The sequence below is a fragment of the Diceros bicornis genome, chromosome 2, assembly GCF_020826845.1.
Source record: "Diceros bicornis minor isolate mBicDic1 chromosome 2, mDicBic1.mat.cur, whole genome shotgun sequence".
Classification (NCBI taxonomy): Eukaryota; Metazoa; Chordata; class Mammalia; order Perissodactyla; family Rhinocerotidae; genus Diceros; species Diceros bicornis.
This window is the reverse complement of record NC_080741.1, coordinates 30,711,301-30,736,244: the sequence shown is the minus strand read 5'-3', so window position 1 is coordinate 30,736,244 and position 24,944 is coordinate 30,711,301. Positions and strand designations below refer to the sequence as shown.

General features: G+C 41.0%; 1 protein-coding gene across 2 annotated transcripts in view; it reads left to right on the top strand.

Moving 5' to 3' along the window:
- Nucleotides 1-22,738: 22,738 nt before the first annotated feature.
- The window catches only part of TOP2B (DNA topoisomerase II beta), a 62,968-nt gene continuing 60,762 nt past the window's right edge, over nucleotides 22,739-24,944 (top strand). For both annotated transcript variants that reach the window (XM_058553903.1, XM_058553900.1), the window contains exon 1: nucleotides 22,739-23,419. In XM_058553903.1, coding sequence (XP_058409886.1) covers nucleotides 23,357-23,419 — 63 coding nt within the window. In that variant the 5' untranslated portion in view covers nucleotides 22,739-23,356. The remainder of the gene's footprint in view (nucleotides 23,420-24,944) is intronic.

Here is a 24,944-nt window from a genome sequence, read left to right as displayed (position 1 = left end):
GAAAAAACAAAGATGTTTCAGACCAAATTTTTAAAATTTTATAATAAAATTAGCTTTAGTCTATGGAGAAGAATATGCAATTTCACAAGCTAAAGAAGATTTTTGATTAGAAGAAAGCCACTGAGAATACTGGCAGTGTTTGTGACATTGAAAGTTTAATATCTGCCAATATCTGAGAAGAAAAACAGAGACAACTCTAATTCCTCATCCTTTCATGTGCATGGAGCTTTAGAGTTCATAAACTTGTTCAGAGGTGTTCTCTCAGGGGTCATCCCCACTTTACAGATGGAAAAACTGGGGCTCAAGCAAATTCACTTGCCTAGAGTCACACAATTAGTTAACAGCAAAATGGAAACCAGAATGAGTTCATTTAATTTATGGAAACATTTGCCCAGTGTATGCCAATACTGGGGACATGGAAATAAATACATATCCCACCCCCGCCTCCTCCCAACACCACACACAATATAGGCCTTCTTCTCCAGGATTTCAACTTTCCTCTCTGCTTGGGCCAAGTAAGATTCCCTCCCTGTCTTAGTCCATTCGTGCTATAACAAAATACCACAAACTGGGTAGCTCACGAACAACAGAAATTTATTGCTCACGGTTCTGGAGGCTGGAAGTCAGTGACGGCATGGCCAGGTGAGGGCCCTCTTCAGGTTGTAGGCTTCTCCATTGTATCCTCACAGGGCAGAAGGGCTAGGAATCTCTCTGGAGCCTCTTTTATGAGTACTATCCCATTCATGAGGGCACCACCCTCATGACTTCACCTCCCAAAGACCTCACCTACTAATACCATCCCATCAGGCACTAGGATTTCAACATATGAATTTCAGGGGGACACGAACACTCAGATCACAGCACTCCTCCTACTGGTGCACACATATCCTGGAACATCTCAGAACCAGAAAGATTTCTTGTTACTACGAGGCAGAGTGGTGCTGGGAATTCCAGACAGTCTGCATCACTTGGATGTGGGTGCTTTTGTTATTAACTATATTATAGTTGACCACTGACAGCTGTTGGTCTGTTACCTCTCGAATCATCAAAAGTTAATGAGTCTTATTTTCTACAATTCTGCAACATTTTATGACCATTGTTCTCTTTAAAAGGGTTTTTTGAGTGTTTTACAAGTTAAAAATAAAAACTAGTAAAACTTTGCATTCTAGTTTTGGAGAGCTCTAACACAAGGTTGAAACAATATACAGAAAAATGTCCACACTAGATGTCTTAGTTTTTAAGAGCATGAAGTGTGGCTTTACTTTTTTCCCCCTTTTGCAGTGTTCACAGCATTTCAAGAGCAGAATCCATGATTAAATAAATTGAGGTTTTCAGGATTCAGATCATGAGTGGATTTTATTACTTTTCTCTAAAACATAATATATTACTGGGTTTCTCTTCCAATATCCAAACAGCTAATAGCTTTGTTGAACTGTGTTCTTTTCCCCAAAAAGGAAATTCTAATTAACTCAAGCACTTTGATTTAACCTCTGAGCAATTTAAAGATGTGTGTGTGTGTGTATGTGTGTGTGTGTTTGTGCTACAGTTGGTCTTGGCTTTTTCTAGCATCCTTTGTTAGCCTCATAAAAACTTCTATGGATATGAATCTTAATAGATTTCAGTTCTGCTCTTTTTTCACATTCCTGCTTGTCCTGAGGGAGTAGTATAGTTTGGTTATTGTTGGTCTGGCATGCAGCTGGAAGAAGAATGTGGAGTTTATGGGAGTAGGGGGCCTCTCTGCTCATTGCTGCTGCCAGAAACGTGTATCTTGCAACTCCCAGGTTTCGTGCAAGACATGTTATAAAAGGAACCATGCTTCTTGGTGCGTATAAGTGAGCCCGCAGAGGTTGGACTTCCTTGTGTGTAATTTATTTTGTCAAGGGAGGGATGGAAAGATTATCCATATTCTGGAATATTTTATCCCCTCTTTCCTTCCCCCATTCTTTTCAAATGGCCTGGCTTCCACACTCACAGAGTTACTTGTTTGGGTTAAGGCACTGTGTTTTGAGGAGTCCTGTTATGTTGATCAGACAGCTTATTTGTCATCTCAAAGAGCAGAGGTTAGAACCTTGGCACAGATGCACGTGCGATGGGCAAATTTTGAGAAGGATGTTAAGTGACAGGTTCAAGGTTACACAGCTAGTAAGTGTTGTAGCTGCAACCAGTCCCTTGACTTCTTCCTTTTCTCCAAGCCTCTCAACCTGCTCATGGCTTTGCTTCCTTTCGCACTCAGCCTAGACTCTGGGCTGAGTCATTTCAGCTTCTGCCTCACTCACTTCACCAACCCTCAATCCTCAACGGGTCCATTCTCTCCTGCATTACCTGTGATTTGTCAGGCTGCTGGTGAAAGTCACGCGGTCAAGCAGATCATCCTGCCTTACAGCCTGTTCCCACTTTGCATGCTCTTCCTGGGCCAGTGCATTTACCTTTGCAGCTTCACCTAGTAGACCTGTGCTGGCATGTTGCAAAATTTTATCGGCAGTTCGCCTCTGTCCTGAGTTCCAGACCCATCTCCTCCCATTTAGTGGAGATATTCACTTAGATGTCCCAGATGGAATTCATCTACTTCTCTCAAATCTGCATCTCCCTCAGTAGTCAAGACACTAGGATCCTTGCAGGGGAAAAAAAGCCAAGAATCAAAAGCGAAGAACCTGGAGTCCTTTGCCTCTTCCTCTCATCCAAAGCTAATTAGAGCCTGGTCATCAAAAGTTAGGCTGGCATTGTCCCATGCTTTCATCAGTAACATTACGATCTAAGTCACTGTGTGCAGCAGGAGGTCAGGGTTTCAGGATGGAACACGTTCGTTCATTTATTAGGTGTCATTAATGATGCCAGAAATTGACCTGGGATAAAGAGAGTTATGTAGATAAATAATGCCTGGGTGTGCTCTTTTCCTTATAGGCACTGGGATATTTTAAACATTTCTTGAATAACCAGTCTCCCTGGGATATGCACATTCCTTCTAAATGTCTGTACACTGCACTCCCCACACCGTATGAGTAATTTGTATTTAAAGCATTATCCTGAATGTATAGCTTTTGAAAAAGGGGCCACAAAGAAGACGGTTGATTTCCTTTGGGATTGACATAAAATAAACGTCATATTGAATAGGGAAAAATTGTATGCTTCACTCAGGAAAGAACTCTAGGATTAGGTGTAATTAAACCTTGCCTGAAGGGCTGAGCTGTTTGAGAAGGTTTCGAGCTGTGGGGCAGGCTCCATGTTGGGACTTGACTACCACGATTGCTTAGACTTATGCTCTTCTCTGAGGATGGTTCCAAGGGCCTTCAAGCTCGCCTCGCCCTCGCCTCTGCAATTAACATGTCTTGCCATTGTCTCTGAAAAAGAACGACATGATGATTTGGTTTTTACTTTTTCAACAGAGATTGTCAAAAAATAAAAGTGCACCTGTTGAGGTTTGGCTTTTCTGCCAGGATATGTTCAAGTGCAAAAAGCAAGGAGCCAGGAGACAGTTTTCGTGCCTATGGGCTGTGTGAGCTGAACCAGGTCACTCCATTTTCCCAGCTTCGGTTTCCTCTTCTGTTAAATGATGATTTCTTTACTTCATGTCAAAGTCCTCTTGGATCTCTAACAGAGCACTCAGGAAATTCGCTGCTTTGTGATAAATATGTTTTCACAGTACAGAAAGACCGACTATCTTACTTTAAGACCACTGTTATTTTGATTCTGAGATAATTCCTATATATATATTTTAATCCTTTTATTTGAAGTACTTTTATTACTTGTGGGATTTGAAAAATTAAATTTTATTTATTTATTTGTTTTCTTAATAAATTATTCAATTTATTTAAAATAAAAGTTCACCTAAGGCCGGCCCCGTGGCTTAGCAGTTAAGTGCGTGCGCCCCGCTACTGGCGGCCCGGGTTCGGATCCCGGGTGCGCACCGAGGCACCGCTTCTCCGGCCATGCTGAGGCCACGTCCCACAGACAGCAACTAGACGGATGTGCAACTATGACATACAACTATCTATTGGGGCTTTGGGGAAAAAAAAAAAAAAGGAGGAGGATTGGCAATAGATGTTAGCTCAGAGCCGGTCTTCTTCAGCAAAAAGAGGAGGATTAGCATGGATGTTAGCTCAGGGCTGATCTTCTGCACACACACACACACAAAAAAAGAAAACAAACAAAAAAAAAGTTCACCTATTTTTCCCACCCTCTCCCCCCTGCCTCTGGCAACCACCAATCAGTGGAAAGTTATTTTTTTTTTTTTTTTTTTTTGTGAGGAGATCAGCCCTGTGCTAACATCTGCCAATCCTCCTCTTTTTTTTTGCTGAGGAAGACTGGCCCTGGGCTAACATCCGAGCTCATCTTCCTCCACTTTATATGGGATGCCGCCACAGCATGGCTTGACAAGCAGTGCGTCGGTGCACGCCCCGGATCTGAACCGGTGAACCCCGGGCCACCGCAGCAGAGCGCACGCACTTAACCGCTTGTGCCATTGGGCCGGCCCCGGAAAGTTAATTTTTAAACTATGGTTATGGCATTATAGATTGTGAGCTGTTAGCAACCAGGACCCCTTATTCAGAATAGTGGTATATTTTAAAGTGGAGTATTTTACTGGGTGTCTATGAACCTTAAGAAAGAGAATGGGAACTGTAAGAGTCAAGATGATGGGAGGGCCTTTCACTGAGATGGAGGACTCGGGGAGCAGCAGGCTGGGGAGGGTGGAGTCTGGGTGGATATGGATCAAGTCAGAACACGTCACTCTCCTGCTCAAAACTCAAGTGGCTCCTGCTTCACTAAGCATAAGAGTGAAGTCCTTCCCACAGCCCGCTGGCCCCTGTACCACCTGGCCCCTGCTGCTTCTCCAGACTCACCTCCTGCCTCCCTCCCTTGCATCCCTTGCTCCAGCCTGGCTGTTTCTGGGACACACCAATACACTTCGGCCTCCTCCGGGCTTTTGCACTTGCCGTTCCCTCATCCTGGAATTCTCTCCCCTCATGGCTCATTGCCTCACTTTCTTCAGGTTTCTGCTCAAACGTCAGCTTATCAGAGGGGCCTTTCCTGCCCACCACAAATAAAGGACACACCTTCTCCCACTCCTTTAGCTCCGGCATCCTTTCTCTCCCTTACTTGCCTTGTTTTTCTCATACTCTCACCACCACCCAATGTCTATTTGTTTGTTCATTGTCTATATACTGCCCCCCCCCACTGCCTTGTAAGCTTCAGATGCTGGGGAGAGGGTATTCTTAATTATTACTGTATCCCCAACACCTCAAATTGGCTCATGGTTGTTGCTCAATAAGCAGCTATTGAGGGAAGAAATGAAATCAGTTTGGGACATGCTGAATTAGAGTTGTGTCAGTCACATCTAAGTGGAGCCACACACAAGCAGTGGAATAATACAGTTTCACTGGAGAAGTCTGGCTACAGACTGAGGATCATTGGCGTACAGCATGAGAGTGGACGAGATCAGGCAACGAAGAATGAGAAAAGGGAAAAGCTAAGGATGCATCGCTGGGAACACCAATCATGAGGTACAGGTAAAGAAGAGTCGCTCTATGAAGGAGACTTAGAAGGAGCAGCAAGAGATTGAAAAACAAAACCAGGGGGAGAGGTAACCTGGAAGCAAACTACAGCGCGGATGCCAATGAGAGGATGACAAACAGTGTCCAATGCTGCAGAGTGAGACTAGGTCCTTAGAGCAGGGTCCCTGGAAGAGTGAAGGAGAAGCCAGATGGCAGTGAGTGAGGACTGAGACAGAGATGAGATGGTGAGGGTAGAAGCTGGGGGCGGGGTGGAGAACGGGGTTAGTTTAGGCAGAAACAGAAGCATATTTAAATGAAGACGGCAGATTAAATTTGTCTGTTGAGGGAGTGAAAATTGGGAGGTGGAGGGAGAAGATGGATTTGAGGGTATAGATGAAGATCTGACCACTATCCATGGGAAAGCCACCTCTTTTGTTGTTGAGGAGAGGGAGAAAAGAGTAAGTGCAGAGGTGAGCAAAATTGTGACGGGATTTAAGCGGTGGGGACAGCAATGGAGCCTTCCTGCCCGAGGCCTTCTAATTTTTGTGCAAAAAGAAAGAGGTGATCTGTTTGCTGACAAGAGGTGAAAAGCAATGGCTGGATTTCCAAAGAGAGTATCAAGTTTGAAATCACAGCTCTGGGAAATGGGATGACATGCTGCCTAGGGAAACCAGCTGAGGGTGTCCAGAGGTGACCAAGGCCGGTTGTGGCTGGAGACCATGATTCTTGCAGCAACATCAGTGTTTTATGTGGATGCTTGCCGATTTTAATGTGCATAGCAATCACCTGGGAATCTTACTAAAATGCAGATTCTGATTCAGTGGGCCTGAGGCAGCGCTGAGACTCTGCAGGTCGCACAAGCTCCCAGGTGATGCAGATGCTGAGGATCTTTGAGTAGAGGGTGGTTTTTGCAATTTTCTCCAGCAGCTTCCAGCAGCCCTGGAGTCAGAGTGGAGCCAGCGGAGAGTGGGGGCCAGGGCTGGATTTTGCCAGGTGGGTTCAATAGGAGGAAAAGGGGGAAAGGGAAGTTGAGAAGATTAAAAGTAGTCGTTGAAGCAAGGAGCTACTGGTTTGATGAGGATGGAGAAGGACTTGAAGACGGAAGTAGGCATCTGAAGGGGTGAAAGTACAGAACTCACAGAACGGAAGGTAGGTACGAGTTATCAGATATGTTTGGCAAGACAGATCAGAAACAACTGATGCCGTTTCGAGAGGGTGAGATATAAATGCAGCTGCCTGAAATTGGCATACATGAAACATTGAAGGAAAAAGACCACCCACAATCGGTTCATAGTACTTTCTAAAACACACAAAAGTTAAACCAAGTGCATTAAAATTCCTATCCTCTTTCTTTTTAATTAAATGTCTCCTTTTTTCCTGTTATCTTTGCTCTGGATTTTAAATTTCTACCGTGCAGAGATTTTACTTTGGGATTAGCATTTACACAGCCCTACATCACGCAGGGAACTTGGCTGATCAACATATTCAAATGCTTTTCTTCTGGGCAAGTACATGGACTTGAATGATCCATGAATCTAATCATTCTGTATCAGGAAAACCTGTTACCATCCTCTTGCTCAGTGAAACAGTGTAGTTCCATTACTTCATCATTTATTTTTCTTTTGAATAGGGCTTCACCCACATTCTTAGAAACACAACTGTGTTCAGTAAAGAACTGAAATAATGCGGCAAGCTCATAATGTAAGTATTACACCATCCAGTTATGCTGTTTTTATAACAAGGATCATTTATATTTGAAAGAATCATTATTAACAATCTTTAGGACATGGTGCTGCATGATGGGAATACAAAGAGGCATAAAGTAGGGCCTCTACCCTTGGCTCTGTTCCAAGACCAAGATACAGATGTGTAGAAGTCCTACAAACACCAGGCAGTATGTTCATTAAGTTCCAGAATGAATAAAATGAAGAGTTCGGACTAAAGGCACCTTGAAAGGAGAGGTAAATACAGTAATTCAAAGCAAAAAGTAGTTACCAGATTTTTTGGCTTTCGAATCAATTTGAAGGCATACTTTCCAATTAGTGTTAATCCAAACTCTGCCTTGAATGCTACATTTCTTTGTCAAAACCTGAAATCAATATTATTAGCAGTTGTTATTACCAACCAATGCTAAAACTGAACAATTTAATCACTGCTTTGAAATCATTTATCACAAACTATTTCAGACATACAAAAAGGCATAAAGAATAATATCACAAATTCAAAATAATTATTCTTTCATACTCACAAGTCTTCAGCCTAGAAAGTATTCAGTAAATGTTTGTTGAATGAATAAATGATTCTCATTTATTATTAAATGCCTTGTCTCCATATTTATAGTATCCTTGGAGCCAAGGACAATGTTTTAAATTTGCCTTCTTTTTGATGGTGCCTGTATAATGATGGTTACATGGTTGGTGTTCAATAAATACTTGTAGGTTGGTTGATTATTCAAGGCCTAGCCTTCCTATACTTGTAGCTGCCTTTAAACTTGAACTCTAACATATAGTTCTCTTTACTCTAACCCAATATTTAGCCTAATTGAAATTATTTTAATTGTAACACATTATTGATGAAGTATGCCTTTACAAATCTAAATTGAGAAAAACTGAAAATCACTTAAGCCATAGCTTTTACTTAATTTTTATTACATCCTAACATCCTTTATTACTACATCCTATTTTTAGTATTTGAATTAAAAATGGGGACTTGTTTAAAATCCTGATTTCTAATTAGAGTAAGAAAAAGTCAAAAGCTGATATTGTAAAGATGGTTAAGCATAGATTTTTCGTTTGAAAAACTGACTTATCTTCAATTTTAAGAGTCCTCCTATGACTACTAGCAATTCCATAAAACCCCAGAAATTATTCCTACACTGCTGTGTGCATTTATTTTCTGCTTCCTCCTCTGGTTCACTGTTTTAACATGGAGTTCAAGGACCACTCGCACTGGAATTGTCTGCGGTGCTGGTTATACAGATTCCTGACCGTCATCTCCTGACCCTCATCCTAGGATACATCTCCATCTGTATCCTAACCAGGATAGTAGGGAGGGCAGCTTGGCACCCACATCTTTCAGCTCTCTACATCCTTCTTAAGGAATCTAAATTTGACTAAATTGTTATTGCTGTTGTCTTAGCTCTGATTCTCTTGTTTGTCATTCCCTCTCACATTATCTTTATATTTCTGTTCCAATTCTTTCTCTCCCACACTGATCCCTTCCAACTCTATCCCTGCTCCCAACTCTGACACTTCCCTAATGGGTCTCTTCTCTCCTTTATGGCTCCTATGATCCATCTGCCAATACGGAAACTTTGGAGTAACCCCTTTTACAGAATCACTTGCCCTCCTCACTTCAGTCTTTGGCGCCATAGTCACCAAAGACACTGGAAACCGTTCTTTTTGATGGGTGAGGTGCTGTAAGTCAGTGTTCCTCAAAGGAGCCTGTCTATGAGATAAGAAGCTTGCGCTTGGATAATCAACACGCTACTTTTTGAGAAAGTCTTGCTACAATTTTATATTCTGATGTAAGCTCCTCAACTCTTCATGGACCAACAACAAACAGTTCGTGGAAGGCACTATTCCACTAACCACATTTTGAGTATCTATGTTACAAATTTTGGGGGGAGGGGATGCTTTATTGAGATATAATTCATGTACCATAAAATTCATTCATTTAAGAACACAGGAAGTATAGCCACTGAGTTGTGCAACCTTCACCACAATCAATTTTAGAACATTTTCATCACCTCAAAAAGAAGCTCAATACTCGTTAGCTGTCATCCACCAGTCCTCCCATTCCACCTTCCCCCAGCCGATCACTAATCTACATTCTGTCAATATATATTTTCCTGTTCTGGACATTTCATATAAGTGGAATCATATAATATGTGATCTTTTATGACTGGCTTCTTTCACTTAGCATAATATTTTTAAAGTTTATCCATGTTGTAGCATGTATTAGTACTTCATTCCTTTTATGGCCAGATAATATTCCATTGTATGGATATACCACATTTTGTGTATTCATTTACCAGTTGATGGTCATATGGGTAGTTTCCACTTTTGGATATTATGAATAATGCTGCTATGAATATTCATGTACATGCTGTTGTGTGGATGTATATTTTCAGTTCTCTTTAGTATATACCTAGGAGTGGAATTGCTGAGTCAAATGGTGATTCTATGTTTAAATTTTGAGGAACTGTCAGATTGTTTTCCAAAGTGGCTGTACCATTTTTACATTCTTATCAGCAGTGTATGAGGATTCTGATTTCTCCACATTCTGTCAACATTCATTAGTCACCTGACTTTTGATTTTAGCCATCATATTGGGTGTGAAGTGCTATCTTGTGATTTTGATTTGCATTTCCCTGATGTCTAATGTTTAGCATCTTTTCATGTACTTATTGGTCATTTGTTTATCTTGTTTGGAGAAATGTCAATTCAGATCCTTTACCCCTTTTTAAAATTGGGTTGTCTTGGGGCCAGCCCTGTGGCCTAGTGGTTAAATTTGGCATGCTCCGGTTCGGCAGCCCAGGTTGGTTCCTGGGCGCAGACCTACACCACTCATCAGTAGCCATGCTGTGGCAGCGACCCATATACAAAATAGATAGTAGCTCAGGGCGAATCTTCCTCAGCAAAAAGAGGAAGATTGGCAACAGATGTTAGCTCAGGGCAAATCTTGCTCAGAAAAAAAAAAAATTGGATTGTCTTTTTATTATTGGGAATTGTAAGAGTTCTTTATATATTCTGGAGACAATGATTTGCAAATATTTTCTTATTAGATACTTTTATTAGATACATGATTTGCAAATATTTTCTCCTATTCTGTGGGTTGTTTTTTCACTGTCTCGATAGTATCTTTTATAGCACAAAAGCTTTTAATTTTGATGAAGTCCAATTTGTTGATGCTCCTGCTTTTGATTTTGTATTTAAGTCATGTTCATCGCAAATCCTAGGTCATGAAGATTTATCCCTATGTTTCTCTCTCAGAGTTTTATAGTTTTGACTTTGCCTTTTAGGTCTTTGATCCACTTTTTTTTTTTTTTAAAGATTCTTTAAAAAAAATTTTTTTTTAATTTTATTAGTATTTTTTTTTGTGAGGAAGATCAGCCGTGAGCTAACATCCATGCCAATCCTCCGCTTTTTGCTGAGGAAGACCAGCCCTAAGCTAACATCTATTGCCAATCCTCCTCCTTTTTATTTCCCTTTTTCTCCCCAAAGCCCCAGTAGATAGTTGTATGTCATAGTTGCACATCCTTCTAGTTGCTGTATGTGGGATGCGGCCTCAGCATGGCCAGACAAGCAGTGCCTCGGTCGGTGCACACCCGAGATCTGAACCTGGGCCACCAGTAGCAGAGCGCACGAACTTTTAACCGCTAAGCCACAGGGGCCCCCCCCCGGATCCACTTTTTAGTTAATTTTTGTGTGTGGTGTGAAGTTAAGATCCAACTTCAGTCTTTTGCAAATGGCTATTCAATTCCAGCACCATTTGTTGACACTATTCTTTCTCTATTGAATATTCTTGGTACCCTTGGGAAAATCTGTTGACTGTAGATATAAGGATTTATTTCTGAACTCTCAATTCTATTCCATTGATAGGTTTATCCTATGCCAGTTCCACGTTTTCTTGATTACTCTTGCTTTGTAGAAAGTTTTGAAATTGGGATTTGTGGGTCTTCCAACTTTGTTCTATTTCGAGCTTGTTTTGGCTATTCTGGGTTCCTTGAGTTACATATGAATTTTAGGATCAGCTTGTCAATTTCTACAAAGAAGCCAGCTGGGATTCTCCTAAGCATTGCATTGAATCTGTAGATCAATTTGGGGATTATTGTCCCCTTAACAATATTAAGTCTTCCAATCCATGAACATGAGATGTCTTTCCATTTGTTTAGATCTTGTTTCATGTCTTTCAACAATGTTTTATAGTTTTCAGAGTATAAGTTTGCACTTCTTTTGTTAAATTTATTCCGAAGTATTTTATTATTTTTGATGCTACTGTAAATGCATTGTTTTCTTAATTTCATTTTTGGGTCATTCACTTATAGTTTTTACTCATTAGGGATACATAGAGGAAAATTCAACTAATGCAGTTGCAGGCAAAACTTGGCTGGTAGCCTATGAGCCAGCATTTCGCAAAATGAATTCCTTGAGACTCTATGTGGAGAAAAAATTGTTCTGTAGTCAAATAATTTTATGAGATGTTCCCCGTCTTAAAGCTTCATATAGAAGGGTCTGAGAAGTCAGGCCACACCTGGAAGCTTTAAATCCTACAAAAAGCAAACCCTTCATCTATTTTGAAGTATCTTGAATGCAAATGATTTTCAGATCCTTCTTAAGATGTGATAAGATACAGAATTTATGTGGCTGAAGTCTTGAAAGATAAAGTTAAGCTACTTCATAATTTTGCGTGGAGTGGACGTTAATAGTTGGCATGATATTTGTTGTAAAATGCACTCTAAGTGTCAGTGAAAGTAGTTTTTTTTGAAGCGATGTTTAAATTCAGTAAAATACTGCCTTTTGAATTTTTTCTTTGGATTAATTATCCTAAATAGAGGTCTCCTAACTGTTTATATCAATACCTTATAATGATTAGAGAAGGATATTTAGGACTAGAGAAATGGGGCCTTGGGGAACTAGTAGATGAATAAGCATACAGTAATTTTAAGGTTAAGAAGCTAAGGTGTAAAAAAGGAACATGGCCTGAGGAGTTCGACATACTTACTTTTGAATCCTAGCTCTATGTATTACTTGAGTGATAGTGGACATATCTCATGGCCTCCCAGAATCTCAATTTTATCACTTTAAAATAGTCTTAATAGTTATATCACTTCATAAAATGCATAGTATGGTACATACATAACTCAAATGTAAAATGGCTTTGTTTCCTAAAGTAGAGATATAGTATTTATTATTCTACTTTGCATATGTTTTACCTATATCCTTCAGATTTGTGTCTGATTTGAGGGAACACTGGAGAGTGAATTCTGGGACCAGTTTAGGGCTTTGCTTAAACAGTGGATTCAGACGTTCCACCCGTCTAACCTACACTCAAAGCTGGCCCCAGGAAAAATTGGAATCAGGCAATTTATCTCCAGTGTTCCCCCAACTCTTCTTTCCATCTTCATTCCCTATACTCATTCCCTTCTTCTCTCTGAAATACCAGTCTGTCCTGACAAAACCAACTTTCTGGAAAAATAATGTGTCTTAGTTTGTTTGAGCTGCTATAGTAAAATGCCAGAAACTTCAGTGACTTATAAGCAACAAACTTTCATTTGTTGTAATTCTGAAGGCTGTTAAATCCTGGATGATGGCACCAGCAGATTCGATATGTAGTGAAGGCCCTCTTCTGGGTTGCAGAATGCCAACTTCTTGCTGTGTCCTCACATGGTGGAAGGGGCTAGGGAGCTCTGCCAGACCTCTTTTTCTTTTCCTTGTTAATTTCTCTTAGCATCTAGTTTATTTTTGAGGTGCATGAATGCACATTGGCAATAACCACCAGATTTCATTGTCCTTGTAGTTACTCTTGTCTTCTGTTGTTTCAAATGCCTGATATACTGCACCAATGGCTTGCAAGAGGCAAGTCGTATGTTGTCTTTCTTTTAATTAATAAATATATCATGTTAATATTATAATTAGTTTTATAGATTGGTCTCTCCTGGTTTGTGATTTCCTCAAGGGCAAAGCCATATCATATTCAGTTTTTGTCAGGCTTCTTTTATATGGGTATTTATCTCATTCATGAGGGCTCTGCCCTCAGGACTTACACACCTCCCAAAGGCTCCACCTCCTAATACTATCACATTGGGCATTAGGATTTCAACATGAATTTTGGGGGATACAAACATTCAAACTACAGCATAATGTAAAGTAAAATTTAGTCAACAAGTTACCTGTAATAATGATATTTGCAATTTTTCTGTCCTTTCCAAGTATGGACTGAAAGGCATTATTTCTAGTTAAATAAATTTTGGAATCTTGTCATGGAGGGCAAAAAGAAGGTATGGAATTCTATTTTGAGTAGATGGTCCTTCCTAATTCTTCTGGTTTTCTTTTGTTTGCCTGATGACCAATTCCATTACACCTCTTCTTCTTGGTCCTAAACCACCAGCTTTCTGGGGGAGGAAAGCATCAACCTTGGGTTTTTGAGGCTTTCCTGGTTTTTTGTCTGACGCTAGGAAATTGGGGTGGGAAGAGTAAAGAGAATAGCTAGCTACAAGGAGACTGAGTAGACAGATGGAAAGTATCGATAGAATTCAGGCCCAACAATAAGGCATAACAATGTGGCTGCTAGTCCTTGTTATTATAATTTCCAAAAGAGTTTTTTTGTACTGGACATAATTCTCCAAACATATCTGTTGATGTGAAAATAGAATTATAGCAAGTTACTGGGGGCTATGGCATTTATTTATTCATTTTTTATTCTTGACTTTTCTACAATTTAAGTTTATTAGCAAATGATTTTGTATTAATCTGATGATTAAAATTTAACATAAAAAAATCAGTCAAGGGGTAGAACAAGGGAACTTCAGAAATGAAAACAAATCAATTCAATAAAAATGCACCTAGTCCATGTGGAGGCCTTTAAAGGATAAGGAAAATCAAGATGTCTCTTCCTCAGAAGTGAAATGAATGGTTAGGTTGTTCAGGGCCTGAACAGTCCTAACGTTAAGGTATTTCTTTTGTTGAGACTCAAGCCTCAACTCCCTCCAGTGGAAAGAGAAGTTGGATGACTGAGATTAGGTGAAACAATAGTCTCCCAGAGCCACGACTATTTTCCCCCCATGACCTTTGAAGAGGACACTCTAATAAAAGGGTGAGATTCCAAAACACCTTTTTAAACAGCCAAAGGCATACTTGACATTACCAAAAACAAACACAAAGTGGATCTAGTGTCTTGTCTCTCTCTCTCTCTCTCTCTCTCTCCTAATTGTTAAACTGGAATATTTGATTTTTGAGCCCTACTGGTAAACAAAGGATGCTCTCATTCAGTGCTGTCAAAAGAAGCCTGGCTGTATTCATTCTTTCAAAAGCCAACAGTGCGGGCGAAATATGAAATGTTTGGTATCAAGTTACAGAAAAAGAAAGTTCTCTGAAGCTGTGAAGGGTAAACGCAACTCATTGATCATATTTCTCAAATTACTACTTTTAGATTTGAATAATGGAAAGAGTAAAAATATCATAGAAATATTTAGCTAGAAGTGGGTATCGAAATCCAAATTCCTTACATTTTACAGATGAAGAAACTAGAGACCCAGAGAAATTATACTTTGAAACAAATGATGTAACAAATAAAATCTGTAAAATTGAGGCCAGTGAATTAAAAACAGCTGTGAAAAATATCGTTTGAGGTTAGTTCCTGGAGACAACTGAACAAACAAGAAATATAATGTGAAAAAGTGAAAGTGGGAGATACCTTAATTAAAAAGCAAGAATTGTGCAGTATGATAAATTCCTGGGAGAAATTCATGGCCAAAGTAATGGCAAAAAATTTCTCGAGACATTTTTGTTTGCCACAATGGGGGTGAGCAAGTGGGTGGGTGAGAGGCAGTATGCTATTGACTTTTAGTGGGTAGAGGCGAGGAATGCTGGGAAACATCCCACAATGCAAAAGACAGGTCTTTGAAGAATTATCCAATCCAAAAAGTCAATAGTGCTCCTGGTTGAGTGCCTGTTTACAGTGAAATGGTTAAATAATCACTGAAGTCCTTAAAAGAATGAGATAGACCTGTGGAGTGACATGGAAAAATACCCAGGAGATAAAGTTAAAGTAAAGCAACTCATAGAAACATATTTATAACATGATTCCACTAATTACTGACCTCTTTTCTGTGTGCATGTGTGTGTTTCCACATACATATAAAAGATCTGGAAGGACACACACCAACTTGTTAATCAGTGACATCTATGGGGAAAAGACATGTTAAAGAGTGTTTGCATTTCTTACTGGACACACTTTTTACTGAGTTTTAACAACCAGAAGGTATTACGTTTATAATTTTGAAAACAAATTCCTAACTCATAAAGTTCCTGTGAGGATTAAAGTAGATAATGCAAGTAAAATGTTTGCACGGTGCCAATATATAGTAAATGCCAATAAATAATAGCTATAATAACTGTTTGTTATTAGGAAAATTCTACGTTTTTTATTCTTGAAAATTGAGGGAGTTAGTTCAGGAAGTGGAGGTATGCAGGTAAATATGGTAATTAAAAGATTTCATTAATGATTTTGCAGAGCTTCAGATGTGACAGCATTAATTTCTTTTTTTTACCACATAAGTTTCACTTTGTGCTTACTGAAAGAACTCTTAAATATTATATCATTTTGTGCACACATAAAAAGGAAAATGTACATGAAATAAATTGCTAAAGGTACTCCCACCACTCCACATTCAGAGTATAAATCTTCTAATCACTGATCAACTCAGAGGCATCAATGATCCTGTCTTTCCACATACTCTCATCCTTATTCCTGTCAAGTGTTGGAGATACAGAATTTTTTTAAGTAAACTCTTTAATTAAAGCATAATATTCATATGGAAAGCTATAAAATTCAAAAGTATATAGCTGGATAAGTTTTCAAAATGAACATAATCATATATTCACCACCTATTACCAGCACCCAGAATCCTCCTCCCACAGTAAACCACATCCTGACTTCTAACATCATAGATTAGTTTTGCCAGTTTGTAAATTTTGTATGAAGGGAATCATACAGTATATATTCTTTTCTGTTTGACTTCGTTAGCTTTACGTTATATGTGTGAAATTCATACATGTTGGGTGTAGCAGTAGATCATTCATTTTCACTGCTGAACAGTACTCCATTGACTGCATATACAACATACGCATTCTATCACTGATAGACATTTGGGTTGCTTCTAGTTTGGTGTTACTACCAATAGTGTTGCTATGTACATTCTTGTGTGTGTCTTTCGGTGCATGTAAGTATGCATTTCTCTTTGTATAGACCTAGGAGTGGAATTCTTGGTTCATAGAATACGTGACTGTTCAGTTTTAGTAGATACTACTGAACAGTTTTCCAAAGTGGTTTTAGTAAGCTACGTATTCCCAGCAGTGTATGAGAGTTTCTGTTGCTCCACATCCTCACCAACAGTGGTATTTTAATTTTAGCCATTCTGGTGGGATAGAACTCACCTTCTCTGTATGACTGAACACTTTGAAAATTGTTTATGTTGCTTTAAATATCTTCTGTGAATTTGAAGTTATCCAAAATGTGAATCCAAGAGTCCAGTTCCATAGTACTTCTGTATTTTTCCACCTACATTTGAAAGTTAGCTATTTGAATGTGTTCTATAATTATAACACTGGATGTATATTATAAGATTTTAAAATTGTATAGAGGAGAGATGTCATAGGACCCACAGGATCTTGGGCCTCAGGTTTTCTTCGATCCTTTGGACTCCACAAAGCAACCTATTTTGTAATAAGGTAAGACAAAGCAGATTCAGGCTGGTTTCAAAGAGAACTTGTAAGTCATTCATGCAAATTGTGGATACTTGTCACCATAGTTCAACAATAAAATTTAACAACCAAAGGGTTTTATTGAGGGCCAATGGCCAGAATTATTCACCAGTATTGCCAAGTTCCTAACACATTGCCAAATATACTATATTGCCAAGTGTGTTAGCCAACTTGGCAGTATGACAAAAGGGTGTGGTTTGGAGTAACAGAGACTTGGGTTTGAATTTCAGTTCCACTACTTACTCAGCTCTGTGACTTTCTATGACTTCTAATTTCCTTGACTGTGAAATAAGAATGATAATACCTCTCTCTTATGGTGGCTGAAAGTTAATTAATAATATATATGAAATTAATAAAAATAATAATATATAGTTAATAATATATATGAAAGCACCTGCCCAGGACTGTACCAAACAGACAGAAAGGTTCTCAATAGAGTTTTCCTTATTAATGAAATGAAGTGTTAAGCATTGGCAAGGCCACAGCTGATCTACTTCCATAGCTAGAATGTGTCTACTTTCTCCACTAAGTTTCACACAATTAGATGCTTTAATCTGTCTGCACGCCCCCATTCTTTCTCCTGATACCATAACCTCTCTTCTTCTTTCCATCCTCATACCATTCTGTTTCTCATTCCCAAAGAGGAACAAAGCTTTAACCAATTCTTGATCATCTGTTAACCGATAATGTTTAAGATACTTTACCCTCTCTAGTATTCCAACAAGAATACTGGAAAAAACAGAAGACTTAAGGATCTTGACCAAGTTTCAGCACCATCATCGTGGTGGATGAGATGTTTTGCTTGGAGGAACTTCTTGATATGCCTCGAATCCATTCTTGGAGCAATTATTTATGGAACACTTACTATGTGCCAGGCACTTTCTAGGATAGGCTAGCACTATCTAACGTACCATTTACCAAACAAGCTGGTCTTGTTCTTTTACTTTTCCCAAACAACATTTAAACCAGAAATATATTCCTTAAAGATTAGGCATTCTTGGACCTTCTTCTGGATCTTTCCACATTCAGACAGCACTCTCAAAGAAGGAAGCTGATAGACAAAAATATCAGTTACATAAAACATCTGGGCTAATATTATATAAGATATCTGGGCTAATCTGCGCTTAACTGTTTTGGAAACAGGGAACAATTGCTTTTTTGTTGTTAATTGGCACACTAAAAGATGATATCTTTTAAAAGTTCTGATTTTTAATTATCACCTTAGTTAACTTATAGGTACCTTTTTTGTTCTATTCCAGAAAACCCTCTGACTTGAAAGCTTCACATCTTAGATTCCTCTTGTGTAGGGATTTTTCACACTTCCTGGGCTCCCCCCACCCCAGCCCCCCGTTCAATTTTTTAATATACTGCAGAATGAAAGCAACCTGGCAACTCCAGCTTTAGAGTTCCCAACTCTTCTGAAATGGAAACAGTTGAGTTAGGAAAGCCACTGCTATCTTATTTCTTTAGGTCTGCATTTTTTAAACCTACTGAGTAACTGAATCAGATGACTCTGGGCAACCAGAAACTTCAAATACAACTTAGCAATACACATGCTAGGATTGTATAATATTCTCTTGGTGAAGCTTAGGCGAATAATGGCATCTAATGCCCCCAAAGTAGGAGTTTCTTAGAACAAAATGCTTCTTCAAAAGTCCAAACCTAATATTAGGCCCTTTCAAAGGCCAAGAACAGCCTTTTTAACTAAGGCATATGCTAATTATGTTCTCCATATTATATAATTCAGTACAGGAGTTAAGAGTCCTGAATTATTGCTGATCAGTATCATCTAAAATAAGTGAAAATGTCCCTTCTGTCTGTACAAGTAATTAGAGACATTACCAGAGGATCAACATAGCTTACTTGGCCAAAATCAATCAAAACAAACTCCAAACCAAAAAAAAGTCAAACAAAACAGGCATCCCATACTTATTATAAGTAGAAATTAAAGACTTTTAGCCTTCGTCTTCCCAGTGGTGATAATACTTAGAAAAGTGGTGGTCATTGGTGTCTTCAGCCATCCATAGACACTTGTCTCCTTTTGTGCTTAAGTACCTTTTTAAAAGTAAAAACATATTTATAAAATATTTGAAGCACTTAGGGGCCGGCCTGGTGGTGCAAGCAGTTAAGTGCTTGCGATCCGCTGTGGTGGCCCATGGTTCACAGGTTCGGAACCCCGGGCGTGCACTGACACACCACTTGTCAAGCCATGCTGTGCCTGCGTCCCATATAAAGTAGAGGAAGATGGGCACAGATGTTAGCTCAGGGCCAATCTTCCTCTGCAAAAAAAAAAAAAAAGAGGAGGATTGGCATTGGATGTTAGCTCAGGGCTGATCTTCCTCACCAAAAAAAAAACAAAAAACAAAAATTTGAAGCACTTCAATAGTCTCAAAAATCAGAGTTAATAATGTATTATAATATTTACTATAGAAATGCTGAAATCCAAAAGGCTACACTGATACTAGCTTTCTTCTCCACCTTGAGCTCACTTCTAAAGAAATATAACAAAATAAATTACATTTACAACATTTAATAGTTATTACCCGGACAACCATCTGAGTTTACTGTAGGCCAGGCATTATGCATTTTTTTTCTTGTTCTTAGCCCAGCAACTTTGTGTATATAAAGGATCCATAAAAACTAACACAATGAGAGGGAGAGGTAAAATTGCAGACGTTGGATTTTGAATTCAAATATTAACTTATTCAAATGCTCACTAGATTAAAGATTAGTCCCTCAGTCTCCCAATTGAATCTCAGTGTTAGAACAATACAGGATTTAAGTAGAAACTCTATCGAAACTTTGCCAGGTACCTAGAAGTATAGTTTTGAGTCACTATCTTTTTTTTTTTGTGAGGAAGATCAGCCCTGAGCTAACATCCATGCCACTCCTCTTTTTGCTGATGAAGACTGGCCCTGAGCTAACATCCGTGCCCATCTTCCTCCACTTTATGTGGGACGCTGCCACAGCATGGCCTGACAAGCAGTGGGTCGGTGCGCACCCGGGATCCGAACCCGGGCCGCCAGCAGTGGAGCTCGAGAACTTAACTGCTACGCCATGGGCCTGCCCCTGAGTCACTATCTTCTTACATAATTTATTTTGTTATTGATTAGATTACTGTGTATAAAGTGTGATGATAGGTATGACTCATCAGGTAAACTGTTTCTAATTGCAAATGAATAAATATAAAATTGCATTTTGAATTAAAAGATTAGCTCAAACCTATATAACACAAGGTATGAACTCAAGGCAGAGACCACATCTTCATCACCTTTTTGAATTCCTAGGTCCTGAGTACCTAACACACAGTAGGCATTTAATAAATATTTCTTTGATTGCTACAATAGGGAAACATAAGATCTAAAAATAAAAATTCTAAAGTAGTTAGGAACAGCGCCCATGGAAGCTACTCAGAACACTTGATTAAATAAAGGCCTTTATTTTTACAGTTTATAGAATTTGATTTCTACAATTTTTCATTTTGGCTGGTGTTTGCTATGGGGTGGAAATTGTCTTTAAACGTAATATACACATATGAATACAGTAGTATTCCAAACAAGACAAACCTGATATAGAAGCTTTTTAATGTGGCAATTATTGCTATAATTACTCTGTAAATGAAAATGACTTGACAAAACCCCAAAAAGGAAAGCTGTGCTCAAGTTGGGTACAATCAATCTTATCATAAAGATTTGTTAAGTCTGTTACACATGGTTAAAAAAACCAACAATTCTTCAGGAGCTGAGAAAATTTTGATCTAGATGCATTCTCCCATTCGTCATGAATCTCTGCTTTAAATTGTTGAACAATTCAACAACTCTTTTATTTGTGATCCTTTTAGGTAAGTCGGTATTTTCACAAGAATAAAATGTTACATTTACTAGAGGGTCTTCATCCGCAGAAGGCTCAAGAACTCAATGCCTCACACATGAGGCAAGTGAAAAGATTAACATGATTTTCATAAATTAACCTATTTGACTTCTGAATATATTTCATTTCGAAATTTGAGGCTGAGGAGCTTTGAAAACTGAAGTTTAAAAAAGGAGACAGCTATGTATTTTATAGCTTGGCTGCTACTCAATGCATACATCTCTACTTCAAAAACCCTCACAGCTTTTAAAATTATTTACCCCTTTTCAAATTTATAGACTATGTGTACTTTGAAGATGTAAAGTCACAGTAAGTACAAGGGCAAAAATCCTTATTTTAACCAGGCACGAACAGAGGCTCAGGAAGTTAAATAACACGGCACTGATACTTAGTTGGTCAGGTTCAGAGCCCAGATTAGACCCTGGTCTGTCTGACTTACAAGCTCACACCTCAAGTTCAAGGTAAAGAAAGGCTTCACTGTTCTGAACCAAAGTCCCAAATATGTCAAAATTACATGGCCACTGGGGAGCTAATTAAGAAAAACTATGTTTAAATTATTTCCATGTTTCAGAGTTCCCCACCTCTCTGGACTTAGAAGGTAGTTGAAAGACGTGACCAGAGACATATTTGTTTTCCCTTGAGAGGAAATGCAGTTGGAAGAGAAATTCACAAAAACACCTTTTCACAAAGCAGCAATACGGTTTTCATCTTCTTAAAAACTTCTCTTGTCACAACTATTTGGTGGCACTTCATGCCCTCAAGTACTCATTTTGGTGATAGTTAACTCCCTGTTTTTAGTCTGTCTCACAACCCAGATTATAAGTGATTTGAAATCAGGGGCCCTGTTTTTATTTTGAACCCATCGCAGAGCTTGGCACAGGGTGGCAGGGTGTGCGCCCAATAAATACTTGTTGAATGGAATGACACTGAAAAGCAGGATGAAGTAAAGCCATATTCCATCTGCCAAAGACTTTGGTGCGGCTGTGTGGGTAATTTTCATTCTTAGAAAGCTTTAATGTGAATGAAATTATTCCTTAGTGTGCATTTAAAATTCCACTGAAAGCAGTTTAAAAAATTAAACATGCCCTCTTAGAGGTAGTAGGCACAGTTCCGGACGGATGCGAAAGAAAAGTGACAGTGACATCTTCGCATTGTTCAGAGAAAAGAGAAAGGTCAACAAAGAGTAGAAACAGAACCCTCAACCCGACCTGCATTCTTTCCCTGCAACGTTCTCTATGCGTCCCTTATCATTTAAGTTCTTTAAATGCAGTTGTCTTGAAACTGACCGTAACCCTTTTGGGGCCGAGGGGAGGAGAGGGAGGAAGGATAGGGAGGAGGGGAAGGTCTGAGAGAGGATTCTTTCGACACCAGCGTCCACTGGGGGCCTTGGGGAGGCCAGGGCCATGAGGCCCTCCTTGCACCAGTGATCTACAACGTCTTGCCTGTGGTTTACAACCGCTCTTTAAAAATACTTTCCCTTTGGGACGGCCCCCGGCTTCTTCCTGCCTCCGCCCCCCGAGCGGCCCCGGGCAAAGAAATGCCTCGGCTTCGAGGGCGGGTCTTAGGGTAAACAGCACGCTCGGAGGATTACGATCGACCCGAGGCCAAGTCGACCCTTTCCCTTTGCCGCCCTCAAATGACCCTTGACAGCAGCCCCTGCTCTCCCTTCAAATGGAAAACCCAGGCACACACACAAACAAAAAAACCCCAAGTCTTCCCTTCGGTTGCTACCCGCAATGACGTTTCCCCCTCGGGTCCCGCCCCTCAGGGGGCTTGGAATTTTGGGATTGGCCGAGAGGCTGTGGCGACAAGGCCCCGATTGGGCGACGAGGCACTGACTGACAGCGGGGGTGGCCGCCGCGCCCTCGCTCCCTCCCTCCCGGGTGTGCGAATGTGTGTGTGTGGTGTTATGCCGGACAAGAGGGAGGCGACCGCGGCGGTGGCGGCTCTGTTTATTGTCCCTCTCGGTCTGTGGATGTGAGGAAGTCGGGGCTGCAGTGTGGCCGACGAAGGCGGCCTTTGAGGCAGCGGCAGCAGCGACGACCGCGGCTCCCCGAGCGACCGGCCTTCGCAGAGTGTGAGGAAGGACAAGGCGCCTCTGCGTCCCCGCCACGTCCGGACGCCCCGGGCTCCGCGGCCGCGCTCGTCGCTCGCTCCTCCGGGCCTCGGCCCCGCTTGCTGCGGTGCCCGCGGGCGGGCGAGGAGGCAGCGCCGTCGCTCGGCCGCCGCCGGCTCCTCCCGCTTCCTCCTCCTCCGCCTCTTCCTCAGCGGCCGCGCTAGGCCCGGGCTCGGCGGCCGCCGCGCCTCGAGTTTGAGGGCGGCGGGCGGCGCGGCTTCCTCAGCGGACACGGCCGGGCGTCCGCCCCGGGTCTCGGCGATGGGGCGCGGGGGGCGGCGCCGCTAGGAGCACGGCGAGCCGAGCGGTCGGTGCGGAGCAGCGGGGCCCGGCGGCCCGCAGGGAGGCGGGAGCGGCGGCCGCGGGCTCGCGGCCTGTGAGCGGAGGCACCCGCCATGGCCAAGGCGGGCGGCGGCGGCGGCGCGGGAGCCGGCGGCAACGGGGCGCTGACCTGGGTGGTGAGTGGCGGCGGCTGGGGGCGGGGGTCCCGGCGGCAGCATTGTTCCCGGGCGGCGGGGGGAGGAATTCCTCTGGGCCGGCTCGGGGTGGGGGGAAGGGGAAAGCGAGGGAAATCCGGTCCCCGAACGGGCGCCCCGTCGGGCCTCCTTCCAGCAGAACCCGCGCTCTCCGCCCCTTTTCTTTCTTGTCGTTACCTATGGAGGCTCTGGCTGCAGGAGCCTAATGTGTGCTTGAAACTTTGGGGGGCACACCATGAACATGACATAGAACCCCCGCTTCGTCTTTTTTCCTTCTTCCCAGACTCTTCCAGGGCGGTCGGGCATGAGATGATGGGGATGACAATAACGCATGTGTATCTGTGTGGGTCAGCACTTTCTCCAAATGTGGCTTAAGAAAATCTCGGAGAAAGGGGTGTGTGTGTGTGTATGTATTGTAAATGAAACCATTTCTGATGCTCTGATCTCTCAAACGAGAATGAATTTGGTGGGGAACTGTGTCTATAGCAATTTATACTTCAATTCAGAGAGTCTCATTAGATTGAAAGCGCATTCGGGATGGCTGTTGCACAGCGGTCAATATACTGTAGAGCGTCCATCTGTCAGGGTGGGATTATTAAAAGAAGCACTTACCTGTGTCAGCATCGCGGGTGAAACGGAGTCGGGGCTGAAAGGAGAGTGTTGGAGAGGTGACTGAAGTGATTTGTCCAGGAGTTGAAGGATTTCAGCACTCAATTCCTGCTGGGAAGTAGTAGAGGGAAGACCTAGAGAGATCCGATTCCCACGGCAGATCGATAATTCTGCGGCGTTTCACTTGCTCAGCGTAGAGTTCAGTCCAGGGTCAGTTCCTACACACAAAAAAGCCCAGCTCAGCGAGCTGGCTGGGTATCCAGGAGAAAAATAAAAAATAACATTTTCCAGGGACTTTCGATGGATCCTCTCTTTTTCAAAACACCCAAGGAAACTTTCATATTTGCATTTTTTTCCCCCTTAATTCTTCATTTTCTCTTTGCTTGGGTAGTTCTGCTGTATTGACAAATAGTCCTTGTAAAAAGCACGTTACTGACAGCAGCAAAACATTTTAACCATTTATGTTTGTGTGCCAAGGTGCTTTGCAAAATAACTTCCCAGGCTCTTATTGTTGAATCTCTCAGAATTTTGTATGTTACTCCAATAAGGTAGTATGAACAGACTAGAGCCAGGAGAGAGAAAATGTCAGATGATAAGGTCGTGGTCCATGTGGACATTCTGGAGAGAGAGGGAAATGCATAAATGCAAAAGAATGATTTTTTAAAAATTGATGGCTCTTACTTACCCCTGTTACTAAAATCAAACAACTTCTGAAAATGGAGTTAGTTAGCCAGATGGTTCTCATTCAGTATTTGGAAGTGTTGAGGCCTGATCAGTGTTTTCTCTGCGGACCTCTGATTCTGTAATGGTAAACATTTTGCTCCAAGATCGAATTGGTTGGCTTTAACATTTGATAGCAATATTTTAATTTACTGTTACTTAACTTTGTAGATAATTA